Genomic DNA, 22,934 nt, shown 5'->3' on the forward strand with positions numbered 1-22,934 from the left:
CTGGCCTGGTCGCTCAGTCTTCTGAGTCTCAAATTCCGTGTCTAGCAGTTGAAAGTAATGCAGTGCTGATGGCACTGAGGTTTTTAGGGTTAAATGGATGAGCACTGGGAAGTGTTTTTGCTGAGTCCCCTGGCAGGCTGTTATTGCTGTCAGCAGTAACGCAGAGCTAGGAGCAGTTTTTATTTGTCAGTGGTGAGTAACGTCAGTTTTTCTTCTACACGGACTAGCTTTTGTTAACTTACTGAGACAAACAATTTTTTAAGCGTTTCTGCCAGGAGGCTCCAATTTGGAAATCAGCTAAGGTGCTTTATTCTACATACGGGAGGATACAAGGGTAGTGCAAGGGGATGAAAGAGACAGTCCCCAAGAATATAAGCATCATGACAGTTGCGCAGGTGAAAATTCATAAATGAGATTACGTCTAAAAGGAAGCTGTAAAATCAACACACAGCGCGTCAGGACAGATTTGCAAAGGCATTTTAAAGAAACGGTGCCTAGAGGCCGGGCGCAGTGGCTCACACGCCTGTAATCCCAGCACTTTGGGAGGCTGAGGCGGGCGGATCACGAGGTCAGGAGATCGAGACCATCCTGGCTAACACAGTGAAACCCCGTCTCTACTAAAAATACAAAAATTAGCCGGGCATGGTGGCAGGCACCTGTATTCCCAGCTGCTCGGGAGGCTGAGGCAGGAGAATGGCATGAACCCGGGAGGCGGAGCTTGCAGTGAGCTGAGATCGCGCCACTGCACTCCATCCAGCCTGGGCGACAGAGCCAGACTCCATCTCAAAAAAAAAAAAAAAAAAAAAAAAAGAAGAAGAAGAAGAAACTGTGCCTTGAGAAGTCTGAGGCCTCCTTGAGAATGCCTTAAGGAAAATACGGTCAGAAGGGGGTTGTCAGCAGTGAAGTTGGGAAAACAGCCTCCTGGAGGTGTGGCTTGGGGGCAGAGCATCGCGCTGTGCTGGTCAGATGCCATTCCCCGTTGGTGCTGTGGACCAGCTTTACCAGTGGGGATGCCGTGCTTTCCAAGAGCAAGCCCTTACGAAGGTGGAGGTGGGCAGGTAGGGAGGAGGGAAGATTTAGGAAGGAAGAGGAGCTTCAAGAAGGCAGCCTTTGTCTTCTAACCAGAGCCACTGAGGCTCCAGGCCATCCTCTCCTGTGCCCCATGGTGGCTATTTTGGGTACTTACCACTTCCTGTCCCCCTCCTGGGATCTCACAGGTATTCAGGCAGCTTTGCATCCTGGGCTTCCGTTATTCCTGCTGTTGATACCACCCACGCTCACTGGTGTCAGCAGCCATCGTTGTACTTGCTCATACGCTAGTGGGTTAGAAATGGGGAGCATCTGCTGAGGGATCTGTCTTGTGGCCTGACCTGGGCGTTGATGGCTGTGGTCCCCCAGGGCTTCGTGGGTGTCCCATCTGAGAAGGCTGGAAGTTGGCCAGGGGCTTCATGGGGGTCCTGCAGGGACAGTCCCAAGGTGACAGCTGCTGCACCTCGAGTGCGGCCTGGAGAGGCACCTGCGCCTCTGACATGGCTTTGGATGCTGCACAGCATCGTCACACCTGCTGTGTTCTGTTGGTTCCAGGCCAGTCGCCAGAGCTCATGCAGATTTGGTGGGGGCCTCCCTCTCAATGGCAGGTGTCCAAAGAACCTGTGGACATGGTCATAGCCACCCCAGACGTTCACTCCCTACCAATCCACTGGTAGTTTCCGCAGCCTTCCCCCATCTGAATGTACTGAAGAATTGACACCCACCATCTGGTTTTAAAATGTTTAGAATTTGTAATAATTTTATAGATACGTATTTTCTAGAGAGTGATGTAACATCCATAAAAACACAGATTTTCTAGGAAGTTACTGTGAAATCTACAAAAGCAATAAAACATTTCCTCCCAGGTGCTGAGCTGTGAGGAGAGCATCAGGGTTTGGGCTCTGCTGCCTTTCCCTGAAGAACTCACTCGGGAAGCCGTCAGGTGCGTGGCATCCTGGAACCTGGCTGACCTCAAGCTTGTCTGGTACTATTAGTTTCAGCAGCATTTCTTCTTTAACGAGGCTGTGGGAAGATAAAAGGGGAAGGAGGAATTTCTGGGCCTTGGTGGCTGATGCAGGCTGTGGGGAGCTGGAAGTGTCACTGAATGCGATCTTCCAACTGGCATGGGGCCCTGGTGGAGACTGAACATGGAACGAGAGGCAGGTTTTGTGGGTAGACAATGGCGTCCATGAGAAGTACCCTGAGTAGATAGGAAGAAAGATGGGTCTGAAGCTCAGGAGAGAAGTAGGGATGGAGACATAAATTCTGGAATCGTAAACAACAGCAGACATCCTTGTTCAGCAGGAAGAATGCGCAGGTGGTTCATCGCCTCTTCGTCACTGGACTTTGCTCTTGGCATATGGCATCGTTTGTTTCTCCACTGTGTTGTCATGGTGGCTTTTTCCATTTTATATTTGAGGAAAGTGAGATTCACAGTCAGGTGGCTGCTCAGTGAACCATTGAACATTCTTGTGCACAGGCACTGATGTGAGCACTTTAATTGTCACGTATCTTTAAATATTTTCTGTTTTTCAGATTAGAAGATAATTCTGAAACAAATGCCTGCCACTCTTTGATTACAAAAATGATGGATGAGCTGTATCACCATATGCCTGAGAATCATTGTGTGTTAAAGGACTTGGATCGTCTTCCTACTGAGATGTAAGTTCCAGGACATCCTGACAACTGTTGAAACATTGATTCAGCAGATTAGCATAGCAAACTTAGCATTTTCTATGTTTTAGATTTTATAAACTTGGTAGTAGTCTTAGAATCCCACTGTTACTGCTCCAGGAGGAATTATGAGATAAGTTTTGACAATCTCTGTGCAAGCTTGGCACATCTGATGAGGCTGTGAATGCCACATTCTGTTTGCCACAATTCAGTGTGTTTAGTTAACACTTGCCGCGTGTCACGGTTGTCCCTGCAGACCGACCAGTGATACGCCGCTAGCCCTGGCTCCCAGAAAGCCGCAGCCTTGCAGGTGCAGAAGGAGAGTGAGGCGCAGGTGAGGATCACGATGCCTGCTCCAAGTCTGCCTCTGTTTGCAGGTGGCCCCAGCTTCTCCGTGAGCTCTGCAGCACACCTGTTCCCACCCTGTTCTGCCCCAGGATTGTGCTGGAAGTGCTGGTTGTGCTCCGAAGCATCGGCAAACAGTGCCGCCGTGTGTCCAGCCAGGTCACCGTTGCCTCGGAGCTGAGACACAGGCAGTGGGTGGAAAGGACGCTGCGGTCTCGCCAGCGGCAGAACTACCTGCGTATGTGGAGTAGGTGCGCGCTCACTTTCCTGTTTTGGAGGGGCACTGTGGGGCAGGAAGTTGTCACAGATGCAGTTCTAGTCCTCACTTTCAGACACACACAGTAGCCCCTCACTGAACCCCATCGACAGGTGTTGATATACTTGGAGTCCACAATTGAGTGTGAACCCAAAGTATCTGAGACAGGTCTCAATCCAGTTAGAAAGTTTACTTTCCCAGGGTTAAGGACATGCTGTGACAGCCTCAGGAGGCCCTGACGGCATGTACCCCAGGTACTTGGGGCGAAGTTTGCTTTTACACATTTTAGGGAGACAGAAGACATCAGTCCGCAGGTGTAAGGTGTACATTGGTTCCATCTGGAAAGGCGGGAAAATACAAAGGTGGGGGCCTTCCCGGTTATAGGTAGACAGGAGACAAAGGATTGCATTGTTTTGAGTCTTTGATGAGCCTTTCGGTGAATACACAATTTACTTGTGAGTGGGGGTAGAGGAATAGTCACTTAGACCTTAGTGTGGCTCAGTGAAGCTGCATTTTACATAGGGCAGAGGAAGCAATCATATAGGCATTTGTCTCAGGTGAGCTGAGGGATGACTTCCTGTTCCACACCTGGGAAGATGAGCTAGCAACCACATTGCCAGGGTGAAATTCAGCAGAACTCTTTCAGGGTAAAGATCTTGAGGCCCATGAGGAATTTCCCTGTGGACAAATTATGAGGGAGGTCTGTATGTAGCTTTTTTCTCTTTGTAGCCACCTTATTTAGGAATAAAATGGGAGGCAGGTTTGCCTGAGGCAGTTCCCAGCTTGGCTTTTCCCTTTGGCTTAGTGAGTTTGGGGTCCTGAGATTTATTTTCCTTTCATGATAGAAACAAAAGTTAAGTTCCCACAGCATGTTTCTGGTCATACAAGTATTACCAAGCTTCTAAATGAAGACCCAAAACACTTACAATGTTAAACATTGAGGTATATATGAGCTCTATGGACATTTAAGAAAGATGAATTAAAAACAAGTGAGATAACCACTCAGTGTTTGGTGAGGCAGTGAGTGATGGCAGTCCAGGTGGTGGTTAAATGAGGCAATAATGTTTGCAGAGCAAGACCTCCCCCGGCCCGCCCCCGTTCCCCCCACCCACAGCTCCAGCGCCAACAGGAACAAATGTGTGGGTCACTGAGCACTTTTGTATCTGTCACTTACTGTCAAGCACTTGTATGATTATGGTAGACTTTACAAGTTCTTATAATTTGTATTCATTCATTCATTCATTCATTTTCCAACCTGCTTATTCCAGTTCAGGGTCAGGGTTGTGGGTGGCTGGAGCCTATCCCGGCTGCTCTGGGTACAAGGCAGGACCCACCCTGGACAGGACGCGTTTCCGTCGCAGGACGAGTCACACACCTACCCTCACTCTGGGACCATGGAGATGCGCCAGTTCACCTAACATGCACAGCTCTGGGATGTGGAGGAGACTGGGGGACAGGAGAAAACCCATGCCGAACCCATGCCGAATGTGCTTCTCCACACGGACAGTGGCCCTCCTGGGGCATCCATTTCTTTTCTCACTGATGTTGTGACGAAACAATGTTGAATGAAATGATATTATTTGAGGACTTCCTATGCTGATTTTCATAGAAAGTTGTAGTACATACTATTTTAAATATTGTTTGTAATTTGGGCATGTGGAAATGTGGGTTCTATCTATCTAAATGAATATTTGGATTTAAAATATAACAGCAGATTAACGTGATTAACAGCAGATTATATTTGGATTTAAAATATAACAGCAGATTAACAGCATTATGGTTTCTTCACTTATAGAGTATATTTTAGAATGTGCTACATCCTTAAGAAATGGCCATTTTGGATACATTTCTAGAATTTTTGGGTTGAGTGGTATCTGTGTTTTTAAAGCTTTACATAGATATCGCTGGATTCCCCTCCAGAAAGGTGCTACTCAATTTACACTCTTAGCAGCAGTTTATAAGACAAGGTCATTCTCTTACTACCACTCTCCAAAACCACAATATTTTTACATGTCTCAACTAGTTTCATGGGAAAAGTAAGATCTTACTTTAATTGGGATTTCTTCAATCTGGTGGCATTGAGCCTGCTTTCCTATCGAGGCCATTTGTTTTTCTCTGGTGAGAGTTCCTCCCTAGATGTCAGAGGGCAGCGAGCAGGGGGGCTGCTGGGCGCAGACTGTACCTGCCTGGTGCCCTGTGAGCGTGCAGGGCCCCTGGCAGCCCCGATGTAGACCGGGCGCCTCAGATGGTGACTCAGAGCAAGAAATGCGGACGTGCAGGATCAGCCGGGAGCAAGGGCTACGCTGGGCACTCCTGCCGGCCACGGGCCTCGGGGCTGGAAGCAGGCATTGGGCTCTAAGGATTAGGAAAATTATTTTTTGAGAAGTTGGGACTTAAGGATGTTGATTAGGTGAAACATCTTTTTCCTGATGAAGGTGGAAAATACCAACATATCCTCACATTTTAATTTACTTTTATCTGTTTTTAGTATCAGACTACTGTCCCCTGTGCTCAGCCTGATACTGTTACTCATTGTGCTGGAGTTGGTCAACATTCATGCTGTTTGTGGGAAGAATGCGCATGAGTATCAGCAGTACCTAAAGTAAGTGTGTCACAGTATGTCTGCAGTCACATTGCATCGTGGGGCAGATTGCGGGTGAGCCTGTAGGAGTGAGATTGGGGCAGTGTGAGTGACACTATCTTCTTGGTGGCCCCACCGCCATCTCAGGCAAGGGTCTGACATCTGGCCTGCAAGAACTCCCACATCCAAATGTCTCAAAACCGTGTTTTTTTTGTTTTGTTTTGTTTTGTTTTGTTTTTTTTGGAGACAGAGTCTTGTTCTGTTGCCCATGCTGGAGTGCAGTGGCATAATCACAGCTCACTGCAGCATCAACCTCCCAGGCTCAGGTGATCCGCCACCTCAGCCTCCTGAGTAGCTGGGACCACAGCCATGCCACCATACCTGGCTAATTTTTAAATGTTTTTGTAGAGATGAGGTCTCACTATGTTGCCCTTCAGTGATCATCCCACCTTGGCCTCCCAAAGTGCTGGGATTACAGGTATAAAAGCCACTGTGCCTGGCCAAAAACCCAATTCGTGTATGTAACAAATAGTTTCCAATTCGGGAAGTCCGCTTTTAGGACCATCCCGATCTAGGAGTCTGAAGTAGTGTGACACTTGTGTGACCCACTTTACATCCAGAGATTCCAAACCAAGGAGGCTTCCGGGCAGAGGTCAAACAAGCTGTCAATCTGGGCTTGAGTGCAGCTCCAGCTCCAGTCTCCCTCGGCTGCTAGGAAATTCTGGATATCTTGTTGGTTTTAAGCCAATGCTTTGCAGGTGCCAGGCACCTCAGTACACGTTTAAATGAATGTGAAAATACAACTGGGGTGTCTTATGGAAGGAAGCATAGACTCCTGCTGAGAGTGAGGGGAGCAAACATTCAGACTGTTAGCAGCTGAGGACTCCAGCTCAGTGTGCCCCATGCTTGGCACTGCTGGCATTGTGGGCTGGTGCAGGACTGCCCTGCTCATTGTAGGACGCTCAGTAGCAGCCCTGCCTCTACCCACAAAATACCAATGGCACCCCTACCCTCCATTTGACAGTCAAAAGTGCCCTAGACATTGCCAGATATCCCCTGGGGGACAAAATCACCCCAGTAGAGAGCCCTCCTCTAGACAAAGTGTCTGTGGCTTTTCATTATATTATCCTTTTAGCTTCTCTTTAAGTTTGAATATTTTCAAGATAAAATGCTGGTGAAAACTACCTGGCAAATGTGGAAAAAGTAAAGATGACATTTATTGTCATCAGTCAGAGTGACCCCGCTGTTAACATTTTGAGAAATATCTTAAGTAAAATCTCTTTAACAGCAACAACTGTGTCAGTGGCACACATCTTCTCTGAGCCGACCCCTCCATCACGGGGGATGGAAGCTGGATGTGTGAGGAGGGGGAGGGCACGCTGCCCACCAGGCTCCTGACGGGGCTAAAAGGACTGGCCTGCTTGTCATTGCAGCCGAACCTTGAACAGTGCAGGTTTGCACTGCACAGGTCCACTTGTCCAGGGAGCTTTTTCAGTAAATATAATTGGTCCTCTGTATCAGCAGGCTCTGCGTCTCTTGCAAACACAGATTGAAATTACAGTGCTCTTGGTTGCAGACATCAACGTGGGGAAAAAAACAAAACACAAAAATCTCGTTGCGAAACCCACATGTTCAGGGGGCCAATTTTTCACGCTTGACTTGAGTATGCTTGGATTTTGGTATCCACTGGATGACTGTATATTGTGTGTTTATTTTGTGTTGTGTGTTTATTATATTATGTGTCAGTTTGATGCAGATGACCCCTAAGTTCCTTCCTGGAATGACAGCCGTCATGTCCGGGCTGGAGAAGAATGTTTGAAAAGGTGCTTGCGTTGGAGCCTGTCCAAGTGTCCAGTAGCATTTACATTTCAGCATTTTTCTCTTTCTTCTAATTTGTATTCTCTTATTTTTTATTTATACGGATTTATTTTTCTTGAATCCTCAGACATAAATTAACTGCAGTTTACTTTAGGAATAATTCCAAGAATGAAGTGAAGACATTTAATTCATTGTTTCATTTTATAATGGAATGGATAAAGAAATTAATTTTTTTTTTTACAGGTTTGTAAAGTCGATCTTGCAGTACACGGAGAACCTGGTGGCTTACACCAGTTACGAAAAGAACAAGTGGAATGAAACTATCAATCTTACACATACAGCGTTGTTGAAAATGTGGACTTTTAGTGAGAAGAAACAAATGTTAATACATTTAGCCAAGAAATCCACAAGTAAAGTACTCTTATGAAAACTTGTAAGTCAGGATGCTTTTAATTTTAACAGATTTTAACAGCGTGTAAATTAAAAACCCAAAGACAGGGTGGAGTTGAGGGTCTGCTTGACCAGGGTCCAGGTTCTGTTTCTCTGCAGTCATCTGATGTACCCTTTCCGAGTGGTTGGTGTGAGTCTCAGTCTGCAGTCTTCTGATTTGCCCTTTCCGAGTGGTCGGTGTGAATCTCACTCTGCAGTCTTCTGATTTGCCCTTTCCGAGTGGTCGGTGTGAGTCTCACTCTGCAGTCATCTGATGTACCCTTTCCGAGTGGTCGGTGTGAGTCTCACTCTGCAGTCTTCTGATTTGCCCTTTCCGAGTGGTCGGTGTGAGTCTCAGTCTGCAGTCTTCTGATGTACCCTTTCCGAGTGGTCGGTATGAGTCTCAGTCTGGCTTCCTTTGTGGTGACCAAGTGCTGTTGTAGTTTTTGGTTCCATCTCCCCATAACACACCGTCCAGAGGAAGAAGGGAGAGCTGCTGTCACTCAGAAACACGTGGCTCCGTGGTTACTGGCCACATGCCTACCCTTGAGAACGATTGCTGTGGCCGGGACCCTCCCCTGCATTCCCCGGCCTTGGGAGATGTTGACTCCTGGACCAGCCATCAGGGCAGGGAGGGTGAGGCCCTGAGGCTGAGGAGAGGACTGATGCAATTTAAGCTTCCTGGGTCAGTGCTGGAGACCAGCTCCTGAAAGGGGAGGTGGGCAGGCACGGGTGCTGGGCAGCAGCTTCCTGGTCAGCATTTGGCAAAAAAAGAAGCCCTTCCCTGTTTTTAAATGTGGGGGTTTCAGTGCAGGGTCTGGGAGAGCTGGGGGAAAGGAGATTAGGGAAGCTGCCATTCATAGGCCCTGCTTGAAGAAGCAAGTGTGCGACTCGAGGGTTCCTGCAGCCGCTGTAGCTCTTGAGGGTGCCTGGGACCCCCACTGTCGGAGTTGGCAGCTGCAAAGCTGGGGCTGTCCGGAAGCCTCTGGGCGGCCGCCCTGACCTCATGTCTGCTTGGGCATGGGCCACCCCACCCCACCCTCTGTGAATCACTGCTTCTCTTTTTCCACCTTCCAAACCTTGACAGGGTGCAGCTGGCAGTCATCTAAGGACTGGCATTCTGTGGCTGCTTCCGCTCAGGAGACCTGGGGGCCGTGGGTGGCAGCAGAGCTGAGCACATGCTGTTTGTGCTCTGCCAGCTCAGCTCTGGCCCCTCTTAAACAACACCTCTGGGTAAGCATGACGCTTCTGGCTAATGTGATGCAACTTTCTCTTGTACAATTGAAGATGGTTCCTCCTCTTCCCAAAAGTGGAGACACAAAGCACAAATCCCATGTGTCAGTATTCCCATTCTGGGACTGTTCTTTTATAGCGCGGTCACACCTCTCTCTGATACACTTGCATTTAGATGGTGACATAGGGTTGACCATCCTGCTAGTGGTGGTGCTGGGATGGGAAGAGGGAAAGAAAGAACTGACTGGTAGAGTTATCGCGTAGATACTGGTGTGTCTTACCATTGCAATGAGGAGACCGCACAGAGCTGCTGCATGCACTGTTTTTGCAACCTGATGATCTGGCAGAAGTTTGTGTTTGAAAATTCCCTTTTTGCCACTGTTCCATGTTCCTTTCCTCTGCCTGTCTGGGTTGTGGTTTTTCACCCGGTGAGTTAACCCAGACCTCATTCCTGACAGGTCTTTTCCGTTACAAATCTTTCTCGTTTTGGGTAGCTGTAGGTTTCCGCTGACTTATCACTGGACTTGGGAATACTAGGAGGTTCCCTAGAGAATCCCCTAAATTTCAGACCCTCCTCCTGGCCCCCCATTCTGTGGTAGGAGCTGTGTTTCCCCAAGACAGTCGAGAACAGTCACCTGGCCATAGCAGCAAACTCTTCTGGCTCATTGGCACAAGGCATCCAGTGCGGTTGGGTGGCAGCCTCCGCCTGCAGGACAGTGGGCACCTCGTGTCTCTCTGTGGAAGCATCCAAGGAATGAAGACACCCAAACCAGCAGAGTCCAGAACTGTGAGCGGAGAATCCAAACCTTGCTAGTGGTGCGGGGGCATAATGAGAGGAGCCATTCCCGCTCCACATGCGCCTCCACCTGTTTTCCGGCCATGGGAGAACCCACACCACGTGCTGACCGATGGCTCGGAGTGCAGGGCACGTCTTGGGCAACCCAGCAGCCCCCGGGGCGCCTTGTCACAGCCAGCACTGCCCGGTGCTTGGGAGGCTCCCCGAGGTAATGTGTGTGCCGGGATCACGATTACTACGGGCCTTACTGCTGAGCTCTGCTTGAAACGGGTCTCCTGGAAGCAGTTCTGCAAGCAACCTTGCAGCAGATGAGGCTTCTGTGAGCCAGGTGCGGTGGCCAAGAGGCGTCTGTCCCTCTGAACACATGGCCCGATGTGCTTGGGGGCTGGCTCTTCTTTCCAGGTGAGTTTTTCATGCTAGGAATTGTGTTGATCTCTCCCATTAGCAGATTTATACATCTAGCAGTGGACCTTAGCCAGACTAGCCTTGGAGTGAGGATGCCCACGCGGTCGGAGCCATTGACAACGTCCTTCACTGCCTCTACGGCCACTTTGTTGATGAGAACGTTGAGCAAGCAAGGCTGGGTGGCTGGAGAGAAAGGCTAACATGCATGAGGCAGCCATCGTGCCACCTGCCTACTGAGAGCATGGGCCCCCTCCCCCGCTGTTCTTTAGGGCCACTCAAATTTGCCAATTTTCACCTTCAAGTGGTGTCAGCTGTCAGCATCTTTTACAGCAATCGAGTCTAAATTTTAATTCAGGTGAGTGATCCTAGGGAAGTCCCCGTGAGGCCAGTAGGTGCGTGGTGAGGGGTGCTGTCCCTGCAGCAGTGTGGGCTTGAAGAGCGTCGGAACCACTTGCTTGTGTATCTTGTGCTCCAGAACATGCCAAAGCCTAATCTGTGTGTGCGTGTGCGTGCATGCTCGTGTGTGTGTGTACACCTATATACCTATTAAATATATACATCTTGCCTGAATGTAATGATGACATGCTCCCGCTGTTGCCTCCCCTGGTGACGTGACAGGTCAGAAAACACAGTCTTTGGTGGTCCGCTTAAGCTCCAGCTAGCTGTCACTAGCTGTGCGATGGTGAAGTGTAGATGTTCGGTATCCATCAGGGCCTAGAGGACAAGCTGAGAGCTGGTTCTCAGATTAATAATTATCTGCAGAAGAGGGTGTGGTTTTGTCCCAGAACCCTAGGGGTCTGTGCTCTGGGCCTGTCTGTGGCTCTGCCATGCATCATGGGATCTAATTGCCACCGTGGCCCGACAGGGAGACCAGCTTTTACATCAACCTGCTCTGGAGGCTTTGGTCTTTCTAGGCCTCATGCGGAACTGGCAGTTTGTAGGTTAATTGGAAAGTGAGCAGAGTAGCGTGTGTGAGTCTGGTGGATGTTGGTTGCAGAGCTCCAGAGAGACTCAGAGTGCCTGCCCCTCTCTAGTGCCAGTGAATGCGAGCACAGCAACCTGTCCTCCCCCTCACGGAGTGCATCCACACCTTCCTAGATCACAGGCCCTGGAAACTTCAGAGCAGCAGCCCCGTGCATTCTTATGAGAGTTACATCCCACCCCAGGTGGTCATAATGTCACCAAAACAGTGGGGTGTCTTGTTTCCTGTCCACATCATTAATGTGATGCTCCATGGTGGCGTCCTGTGGAATGGCAAGATAGCCGGCAGCCCTGAGCTCTAGGTTGTGTGGAGGAACTGGAGAGGTAGCACAGCCCTGATGCATGCCCACCAAGGCTGCTGCTGTCCCTGCCAGATGAGAACAAGACAGCTTCTGGACGTGAGTTTGCAGGAGACAAAACCCCAACCCATATCAGTAGGTATAGAGAAAAACCATCTGCCAGATCAGTGGCTGCAGACCAGAGATCCGGGACTATATCTATTTGTTCCAATAAAGAGACCACATCTGAAGTAGCAGATGCTCAGGCTCCTGGGCCGGGGCCTTGTGTCCCAGGGAGGCTCCGCTGTCTTGAGTGGCGGCTCTGTTCCCTGCAGGTGCGTGGGCAGCCATGCTGCTGGGCTGCCTCACCTTCCCTTGGTATTCTTTCCCCTGTTGCCCATCCTGCTTCTGATGAACACTTCCTTGGTCAACTGCAGTATATGTCCATCCCAGTTACAGTCACATCATAAATGGCTACAATTGGTTGTTTTTCCTTAAACAGTGTTACATATCTCTGTTCACAATTGAATTAACTTAGAGTTTAACCCTCAAGAGGCAAATGTCTTCTGTTCTCACCTTCCTGAGGGATCCGGCCACATTGACCATCTTGCTAGCAGGGGTCACAGGTGTAACAAGAACGGATTTCTGCTGGCTGGTGGTCCACGGTGTAGCGTGGCTCGGGGGACCCAAGAACTCGATGGCAAAGCTGCTTCAAATTCTCCTGCTTGCTCTTTTTTTGCCCTTTTTCTTCTTTCTTCCCCTTCCTTCCTCTCCTTCTTCCTCTCCTTCCTCTCTTTCTCTCTCTCTTTTCCTTTCTCTTCCCCTCCCCTCCCCTCCCCTTCATCACCTAGGCTGAGGTGCAGTGACACAATCATATCTCACTCCAGTCTCTAACTCCTGTGCTCCCATGCTTTTTCTTTTCTTCCTTTCTTTCTCTCCGTTTTTGTTTTTGTTTGTTTGGTTGGTTTTTGAGATGGAGTTTTGCTCTTGTTGCCCAGGCTAGAGTGCAGTGGCGCGATCTCGACTCACTGCAACCTCTGCCTCCCAGGTTCAAGCGATTCTCCTGCCTCAGCCTCCCAAGTAGCTGGGATTACAGGCATGTGCCACCATGCCCAGCTAATTTTGTATTTTTAGTAGAGATGGGGTTTCACCATGTTGGTCAGGTTGGTCTTGAACTTCTGCCTCAAGTGATCCACCCACCTTGGCCTCCCAAAGTGCTGGGATTACAGGCATGAGCCACTGTGCCTGGCCTTTATTTTCTATCTCTGCTGGCTGGCTGAATACCTTGAGCAGACCAGAATTACTGGAGGCAAGGGAGAAATGGAAGATTAGCTAAATTTGTTTTCCATCAAAAGCAATGATGAAAACGATTATTTTCAAAGAGCAACAGCAAATGTTGGTCCAAATTCACAAGTGTTCATCTGACAGGCCATATTGGAGAGTAAAGGTAGTTGTGCGTGGGCCTTCTGAGTGCATGGACGTGGAATTTAGCTACAGGATGAATGTTCTCCTGCTTCCGTAAGTTGTTTTGATGAGACATGAAGACATGTTCTGAACAATATTAGAAGAAAGCATCACCTTGGTACATCTGGCACCTGCCCTGCCCCCGACCTTTTCCTGAGTGAACAGAAGCCACGTCCCTTTTTAAATTAAGTGATGGAATAGCCTGGCCTGTTCCATGTCCTTGCTGCTGTCTCCCGTGCTCGCTCCTCTGGGGCTCCAAGCATGTGGCTGAGAATCCATTTGGGACATCCGTTCCCCATCCCTGCCTGTCTCTATCATTAAACAAAGTGAAGATAGTCTGATGTCACTGGCTTTCCAAACTCTTACTTGGATTCACTGTAATGTAGACTAAACAAATGGCTTAAAATTCACTGTTTGCAGAGACCTTATCCTCTGCTCCACTCAGTAGAGACATGACCTGCCCCTCGAAGCTCTGCTCATTCCACTGCCTTCCTGACAGGCATGTGTGCAGCTTCAGGAAGCTCTCTGAGGTCAGAAACCCTGTCGTTTTACCTGTTTGCATCCCCTCTTTGTGTGTCCTGAATATTTTTACTACCTTAAATGTGGGTTCTTTCCCCCACAACATTTGTTTTAAATAATTTTAAAGCTACAGAAATGTTTCTAGAATAGTCCAATGGATTCCCACATGACAATTCAACTATCGTTGGCATTTTGCCACACTTATTTTCCCCTTTTAAGTACACATATATCATTCTTTTGACTGAACCATTTTGAAAGTTAGTCATTGTGATGTGATGTTTTGCCCCCAAATACTTGAGCATTCATCTATTGAGAACAAAATCATTCCCCTTCAGTTATCAAATTGAGGAAATTTAACAATAACACAGCACCATTATCTAATACATGGTCCATATAAAATTTTTCCCAGTGTGTATAATAATATCGTTTATACCTTCGTTTATACCTGTTGTTTGTTTTTATCCAAGCACCACAACTGCTTTTAGTTACTATATCTTTTATTTTTAAAATCTGGAATAGCTCCCTTTTTGTTTTTTTCTTTCTATGTCAGAGACATTTTTGAAGTATTTATGTCACCTTTACAGAATGTTCATCAATTGGCTTTTGTTAGATTGTTTCCTCAAATTTGACAGTTTTAAAGAAACACTGCATCCATGATACTGTCGGAACCAGTGCATCACATCAAGACACATGATTGACACAATAATGCTGTGTGCCACTCGGCGCATCACAGCAGGACACATGAGGCACATATGTGCTGCTGTGCACTCCTCAGTGAATATTGCAGGACGTGTGGGTGGGGCCAGGTGTTGTCAAGGTCCCGGCAGGTCGCTCTGCCCTCTAGACACAACGGCTGGATGGGCGGTGGACACCTGCTCTGCGGAGCCTGGGCAGCAGCTGAAGATGATGTGGGGAGGGGCTGCTCAGCTGGGGCTGGAAGGTGAGGAGGACAGGGCTGGGCTGGCCGCCTTGTGGAGATAGCAGGACTTGTTGAGGGAAAGTCAGGCCAGGGATGCAAACCAAAGCCTGAGGAGAAACTGCAGCGCCGTGCATGGCCTCAGCTCCCTTTCTGAGGCCCCGTTGATGTGAGTGCTTTCAACAAGCCCTCCAGGGAATCTCTGCTGCTTGCAACCAAAAAGTAGTGACCACTGGAAGAGCCAGCCCCTGCGAGAGGACAGAGGCAGGCAAACCCCAGAGAAGGAGGCCACGGACTTGGCAGTGGACGACCGGTGTGCGATCTCAGTGCCACAGGTTACTGGTTTTGTGGCAAGATGTGTACCTGCTGACAGCATGGCTTCCTCGTCTGCAGAGTGTGACAGTGACATTCCCTGCCTCATTAGACAGACGTTAGGATACAGTGAGGCGCGGTGCTCAGCCCCATTCTGGCACGTAGCATCCATAAACACCAGCTCTTACCGGATCGTTCCCTTATGCTGCGAGGAAAGAAACGGTTTGGATTTCCTCTGTCTAGAAGCCCAGCTATCTGCATGTGTGTTCAGAGGACGCTCTCGTATCTCAGGAGTGAAACCGAAGCATCCTGTACATCTTTCCCCCACCCCCACTCACAGCCTCGGATTCTCTGCACAGCTTTAGTAAAGGAGCTGATGGGGAATCGGATGCCTGACCCCGAGTCCTCACTCTGGGGCTCGAGCTTAGGATAACTTCAGGTTCAGCTGAGGCCTCTGAACTGTGACTCCGCCCCGTGGCCGCATGCGTCGGAACTCCTACCTGCCCTTTGCCCTTCTCGAGGCCGGTGCTTGACTGGAGGAGGGCCGGCAGCAGAAATGCAGCTGACCGGGTTGCGTTTTCGTACGGCTGACTAAAGCGGATACCGGTGGAGACTCATTTCTCGTTTTATTTTTCAACGATTTGGCGGAGAAGCTCCTCTTGCGAATGGACTTTGGATTTCTTGGAGCTGCGCTGCGGGTCCCACAGTGTGGCTTTCGGCCCGTGCTGTGCTGGCGCTTGCACTTCCTCTGGCGGGGCACGGGGTGGCGCTCCCGGGTAAAGCAGCGGCCAGCGGGAGCCCTGAGTGAGGCGCTGCCTCTCCCGCTGAAGCGGGTTCCAAGGCCACCGTGAGGGGGACCATCCATCCAGGTAAAACGTGTTCTTTCCTTGTTCCTTTGCGAATCGATGGGGATCAGGCTTCCCCAGGTGGTGAAGTGAGGAACAGGGACCGCGGGGCTCGCCTGACCCAGTGGGGTCTCCATCCTTGTCCGTGCTGACAAAAGACAAGCACAGACATCGCCTGAAATCTTCCCGCCTCCGTGAGGGAAGCCTGCGTCTGGGAACGCGCTGCAGGGAAGTGATCCCTGAGTGAGGAAGGAGGTGCCGGGGCATCATTAATCAGACCTCGGGAGGCAATGCCGGGAAGGTTCTTTGTTTAAAGAAACACTCATGTTTAAAGAGCACTTGGTGCGGACTTGCTGTGGCCATCGCCCTCAACAGCTCATCTTTAGGAGGTGCAGGCTGAACTCACGCCTCGGTGTCGTCCATGTCTGCCTGCCGCGCAGAGGAGACAGCGAGAGGCCTTCCCACCGCACGGCTTTTACGGGAAGCTCTTCACATTGGCTAGAGGGGTGTGGTTTGGTTTATAGCCACACCAAGTAATTTTAATAGAACTCAATAACTATGTTGCCTTGCAGGCTCCGAGTGCTACAGGCAGACCCGAGTCAGAGTCTTCCTACGGCTCATTGTCCCCCTCTGGATTTCCTAGGGACTCCAGATACGATGGCATCCATGTCAGTTAACTTGGCACTTCTTAAAATAGATCTATGATCAAATCTTAAGTTTTTCCAAATAAGACTCTGGAGGAATGCAGGAAGGTCATTTGATTACTTTAAAATAAGAGGATTTTATGTTAAAATATTGAAAAAGCCAGTCATAAAACTAAGCTCTGTACCAATGAATATAGTTCGTGAAGCCAGCAGCACAGGCTTATTATTATAAATATCAAACACCACCATTATGAGTAAGCTCATTTATTTTCAAAGCACTTTGCGATCATTAATTGTTCACGTCTGTGAATACCCCCTGAGAGACAGTGTTATTAACTGCATTTGAAAGGAAGAAAACTAAGGCACAGAAAACCCGTAATTCATTGTCCTGAGGGGAAAAGGAGACACCAGGAACACGGCTGTCCTTTCGCTGCATCTTCTCTTTGGTAGAGATCCAGGGACATCTGGAACATCCACCCTCTTTCTCCCACTCACGGCCATGCCACCATCTAGTGCCGCACTGACATTTCCTCTCAATCTCAGGATAATCACATCGATGTAACACTTGGCAGGTTTGTTATCTCAGTGTCTATTATCTCAAAAATTAATCCTAATAGCAACCTTAGAAAGAGGCAATATTAGCCCCATTTCATAGGAAAATGAAGGATCAGTGAGAAAGTGACAGGTCTGTCACTGGCAGTGCAGGGCAGGGCCGTTGTGGTGAGTCAGGCCTCGGCTGCAGGTCTGAGTTTATGCCATTGCCCCCATCTGTGGGGTCTAGGAGGCTGTTGTCTAAGCAGAAGGCATGACCCATCAGGGGCCATGGGTGGTGGGCACAGAATTGAGTCATCTGACTGCCTTCCCACCCACCTGTATGTGTTCTTTGTTTTATTTAAGTCCTGTGAGGGTAGTTTAGGACCTTGTCCCTTCCCACAGCATAGCACAGAAAATTGGGCAAGTCCAGACCATGACTAAATCCACTTTAAAAAACCCACCCCGCTGAGACCGGCGGATTCTCTCCCTCCCCACTTGAGATATGATGTTGCCTTAAATGGTCCAGCAGTCGCGGAGCCTCAGGGGGCCTCTCTGCCTTAGTTGGTGCATTCCAGTGCTGCTCAGTCTGTATTTCCAGATCTTGCTTTTATCCTTTTATTTTCTAGAGTAATTGATAATTCCAATCTATCTGGCCTGCATGAGATTTATAAAATAAATGGAAAAAATAGAAAATAAATATTTTATGGAGCCACCACTGTGTGCAAGACATTCTGCTAGGGAGGCTGAAGGGTCCCACAGCTTCTAAGGACCGGTCCCTGGCCTAATGGAGCTCACAACAGATTGAGAAGGGAGGAGGGCACCGCTGACACAGCCCACGCTGCCCAATGCCGGGTGCAGGAGAGGCAGTGGATGCAGGGGATTGTGGGCAGGGTGTGCTGGGCCTGGGCTCTGGCTCCCTTTGGGAGCCTCATGGCCGCTCTGCTGTCTTCCTCCGTGCATGGCCTGGGCCGCATTGTGTGCTGTGGAGTTGTTGGATCAGACCTGGATGCTGCAACCCAAGGAGAGAGAGGAGGACAGAGCCCAGGAGAAGAACAGCACTCGGCAGCCTGACCCCTAAAAACCAAACACAACAGAAACCAAGCCAATGGTGATGGTTGAGAAGAACCAAGCCAGTGTGTAGGGGAGGCTAGGGTGGCACCCTGGCATCCAGGGTGGAGGGACTCAAGGAAAGGAATGACCGGAAGCACAGCTGGGGAGGCCCGGAAGGCCAGGGGCTCAGGCTGAACTGTCTTGGGGTTCCCAAGGGGCTGACGGGGAAGTGAATTGTCAGAGGTGGTCAGAGCCACAGATTCCTGGGGAACATGTACTGTGGCTCAGGATGGACAAAAGGTGGGCTGAGGTCGGGATGGTCGGTGCAGGTGGGTGCACGAAGGCGTCTGGAGGAGGAGAAGCTTTACGGCCAATGTCCTGGAGGGGCCGCAGACAGGAGGCACCGGGTGCTGGAAACCACAAGCTGTTCCTTTTCATCGACGAGGAGGGTAGTGGGAAACATAGGGCGAATTTCAGAGTCTACTGTAAAGAGGAAGGATTTACCTGCCTTGGTGTTGCTGGGTGATCTGGGCAAAGCTAGGGGAGCTGGTTTATGAGGAGTGAAGAGATAGGGTGGGGAAGAGGAGATCTGGACCTGGGCTTGGGAAATGTGAGGGGATCCAACTGCGAGAGACCAGAGGCACCCTCAGGACAGTGGAGCCCAGTTCTTTTCTCTGCAAATAAATCTCAGTTTTCCACATCTCAACATGTGAGGCAGCTCACCCCAGTTTCTTGTTCTTTCTCTAAGAGGGTTTGGCCTTCCATTGCCTATAAATGGGAGAAAAGCTAATGGGGCTCACGTACATGGAGGGGAGTTCAGGATGAGGCTGGTGGTTCAGGCATCCTGTGAGCCCGAGGGGAGGCCACTGGCCTTGTGGTGCTTACAGAGACATGTGGCAGCTGTGATCCACATTGAGGGTGAGAAACAAGTGTGAGGCTGCAGACACCTGAGAGGCACTGTGGGGGCAGCACCCCGCAGGCAGAGGCAAACGGTGGGCGTGCAGTTTCCCTTCCCATCTGGTGTCCGCTGGTGGCTGGCAACCCCATGCCAAGACCTTTGGTGCCTGCGCTGTCCCCACCCCCTTTTACCCAGGGCCCCTGATGTGCTCGGCTCTGCCTGGCATGAATCCCAACAACTCTCCCTGCCTCCTGCTTGTGCGAAATATGCAAACGTGAACTTGCCCAGTATTGAAGAGCTCAGGACCTTGAGTTCCAAGAGCCGGGGAGAAATACTTTGTTGTTCTTTAGACCCAACAAGCCAAATCTGTTAACGCCAAGCCTTCATTCCCTAGACAACCCTCCCTTTTGATGGTCCCAAGGTGCTGCCACCTAATTTCATGACTTTTGCCACTGCAAAAGCTTCCCAAATTCGTACTGAGGCCACGCCTTTCAGAGTGGATGCACGAAGGAGGGCGGTTCATCGGAAGTGAATCTGAGATTAAACCCATGTATCTTAGCTCCCCAATGCTCCCCTTCATCATTTCTAGAACATACGTAATAGCATGTCCTGGTCTTCTTGGTGGTCTCCTTAGGGATATAGGGGAAGGGCAGTTTTCATATCAACTTTCTTTATGTTACCATGAATTAGCTGCTTGCTGAATAAACTTCTCAGATAAAAATCCCACGCTTCCCGAGTATTCGCCCTTCCACACCACAGTCACTTGCTCTAGTGTTTGCACACAGTTACATTATTATCAAAACTGCAGTTCAACTAAATGCTCCAAGTGCAGGTGAAGGTGCTGGTTGAAGCAGGTGACTGGAACAGTTCCAGGTCCCTGCTGTTCTGGGGTGTCAGCATCAGCTCCGTTCAGGGGTGACAGACAGCAAGGCCCCAGCCGGGAGAGGCCAAGGGGACGGGAGTGAGAGGGAGAGCTCAGAGGCGGGGCAGGAGCCTCAGGATGGGGGACGCCAGGGCCTTGGCAGGCGGCCACCCCAGGACCAGGCAGGCTCCCCAAGCCAGGGGTTCTTTCCCTCCCAAGAACAGGACTGAAAGGAGGCTCAGGAGTAAGGGGCAAGGGCGGATGGTGGCAGGTGCAGGGGGTGAAGGGGCCCCGCCTGGGATAAGATGGCAATGGAGCTCAAGGAAATAGAAGCAGCTACGTTGCCACGGTGGCCACAGTGCAGGAGCAGGTGCTGCTGGGGAGCTGGGCCCCAGGCTTTATCTACACTGTCTCACTGTAAGTCCGCTCCCAACTTGGCACCATTGTCTGACTCCACACATTGCCATAGCCCTGTCAGGCAGGTGCTTGCAAAGGCCACAGAGCCGTTGAGTGGGTGCAGGAGGGAAGCACACCAGGAATTTGGCCCTGGTCTGAGGCTGCAGGGGACAGCTGGCTGTGGTCAGCAGGGCCCGAACCCCGGCTCTGGAGCCTGCAAGCCACCCTGAGGGTGCAGAAATCTGAATGTCTGGGGCCATGTGCAGAGTGTGGCCAAGTCGCAGCTGTGGCTTCAGCATTCAGAGCCTCTGCCTCTACTGGGGATTAATGCAGGTTTCCAACATCTCTGTGTTTGGTCAGTGCTGATCTTTTTCCTAACTGGCGACTTATTGGTTCCAGGAGAGTACTGGGCAGGCTGCAAATGTCTGTGTTAAAACAGCTCTGCTGGGCTAAGACAGGACAGAAGCAGACAGCAGGTGGATGAGACACAATTTCCTATCCAGCAGAACCTGCAGCAAGCTCCACAGCACCCTCCACGGGCTCAGTCTTGCTCCCGGGAAGATGGTTAATTCCATCAGGTCAGTATTTCCACACCTCCCGAGCCTCCACTTTCCTCTACGTGTTCTCTGAAACCCACCCCCCTGGGCTTGCCACTTAGATGATTCCAGAATTGCCTCACCACCCTTTACTTGCAGAACCTGGCCTTCATGTTATGGGGATGATTAGGAAAGAAAGTTGCTTCAGGAAATGGCCAGAAAGGGGTTCCACAGAACCGGCTTATGAAATAGTTTTGCAGAATCTGTAATTAGTAAGCTGGAAACAAAGGCAAAAGAAAAAACAGAAAATCTTATTGTAGAAAACATGCTTTGCAGTGTTTGAAAAGTCTGTTCTTGTTAAATTAACCCATTAATAAATACAAACCACATAACATTTGCTTTTTAATTATTGTCTATAGTGTCAAAATAACTGGTCTATGAAGCCAGTGGGAGTCTTGTCTAGTTGGAAAATAGTAGTATTTATTCTTTGAGGCCCCAAACATAAAAGAAAGTGTTGTTTAAATAAAAACATGGTGTGTGAGCATGAGAGGTGAGTGGACAATGGGAAATTACTTAATGGGTACAATACTCATCTTTTGGGTGAACACTGACAGCTCAGTGTATATGTAACAGAATTACACCCGTACCCCATACATTTATAGAAATAAAAAAGATGCATCATAAACTGAACAAAACAGCCTATGATATATCTTGAAGAAATCATGCTTTAAAAATGATAATTTCATTATTGTATGGGAGAAAACTCACATGGCTCATAAATGAAAAACATGAAAAGCATTCAGTATAGTCTGTTCTCCATCCACATCCTCCTCTGCCTGGTTTCATTACACTCCTGTGTGTAACAAAGTCTTTCTTATTGATTTCTAGGAACTCTTTATATGTGGCACTAAGGGCATGAGTTATGATTAGCTTTTTGTGCATCCTTAGAGCTTCCTGATGCAGATGCAAACACACAGGAATATGAGTGCTCACCTTCATCTTCTCTGTGTTTTACACAAATGGTGGCAGATTACGTGCACTTTACCACACCTTGCTCTTATAAATTGGATAATCCCCCCTATGAGTACATGTAGCATTCCATTTTCTTACAGCTGCGGAGTATTTCAGTACCACACTGTATGGGTGGTTGGTGTTGATAGACACAGATTCTTTCAAATCTTTTGTTATAACAGATAATGCTGTTATCTTGCTAATATACCATTTTGCACCCATCTTTAGAATCAGTCCCTAGGAGTGAAATTGCTGGGTCAGAGGACACATCTTTGTAATTCTGTAGGTGTTGCCAAATTATCCTGCATGTGGTCATGTGATTCGCTCTTCCCAGGCATGAAGGCCACTACTTCTCCACGGCTCCCTACCTGCACATCAGGAATGTCTTCTGACATTTGCCGATCAAATAGGTTTCCTATTATATTATTAGTAAGGCTGAGCATCTATTTAGTTTCTTTTCACTGGACCATTCCATCAAAGTTTTTTGCCTATTGATCTATTGAGTTTTTTTATCTTTTTCTTATTGATTTTTTGGAGCTTTTAATATATTAAGGATGTAAATTGATAAGAGGTGAAAATACATTCTTTTCCTCAGTGTCTGTCTTGATTTCTTAATTTGCTGATGGTAGTTTTTCATGCAGAAATTCCTAGTTTTAGGTAGTTTAACTTATAAATTCTTTTACTGCATTTGGATTTTTCAGTTTTAATTTAAAAAATCATGGAATTTGTCCATGATTTCTGTTAGTATTTTTATGGCTTTACTGATAACATTTAAATATTTTATCTATTTGAAATTTATTTTTATATACATTGTGGGACATGGGTGCAACTTTCATCTTTTATTATTTATTTTGCTGAATGCTACTCAGTTGTCCTAATGCCATTTATCACACAGTTTTTTTCACTAACAACTTTAGATGTCACTTTTATGACTTACTAATTTCCCTCCTATTTTTGTGTCTATCTGTATTTCCTGTGCTTTTCTGTTGTTCTGTGTGTTTATTCATGACCCAGTACAACAATGTTTTAGTTATTAAAACTATTATATGATCTAAGAACTGGTAAGGCTAATTTTCTCTTTACTTTTTTTTTTTCTGGATTTTCCTATTTTTGGTTGCTTCT

At 48.6% G+C, this 22,934-nt stretch overlaps 2 protein-coding genes across 10 annotated transcripts in view; one reads left to right on the top strand and one right to left on the bottom strand.

Annotated features, from left to right (window-relative positions):
- ERMARD (ER membrane associated RNA degradation) overlaps positions 1-8,140 on the top strand; it is a 30,567-nt gene extending 22,427 nt beyond the window's left edge. For 7 of the 9 annotated variants that reach the window (XM_034963286.3, XM_034963280.3, XM_034963282.3 and 4 more), the window contains 5 exons: positions 1,896-1,972; positions 2,566-2,691; positions 3,081-3,299; positions 5,793-5,906; positions 7,947-8,140. In XM_034963286.3, the coding sequence (XP_034819177.1) occupies positions 1,896-1,972; positions 2,566-2,691; positions 3,081-3,299; positions 5,793-5,906; positions 7,947-8,130 (720 nt within the window). In that variant the 3' untranslated portion in view covers positions 8,131-8,140. Of the gene's footprint in view, positions 1-1,895; positions 1,973-2,565; positions 2,692-3,080; positions 3,300-4,572; positions 5,029-5,792; positions 5,907-7,946 lie in introns of those variants that run through there. The other 2 variants (XR_004672296.3, XM_034963281.3) reach the window with 2 other exon arrangements.
- LOC100979854 (putative uncharacterized protein encoded by LINC00242) lies at positions 8,141-19,622 on the bottom strand. The gene is given in 2 exon segments (XM_008975156.5): positions 8,141-16,003; positions 16,005-19,622. Coding segments are annotated over 2 exon segments (618 nt in total). The 5' UTR covers positions 16,152-19,622; the 3' UTR covers positions 8,141-15,532.
- Between the last annotated feature and the right edge of the window lie 3,312 nt (positions 19,623-22,934).

This window comes from Pan paniscus, chromosome 5 (assembly GCF_029289425.2).
Source record: "Pan paniscus chromosome 5, NHGRI_mPanPan1-v2.0_pri, whole genome shotgun sequence".
Taxonomy (NCBI): Eukaryota; Metazoa; Chordata; class Mammalia; order Primates; family Hominidae; genus Pan; species Pan paniscus.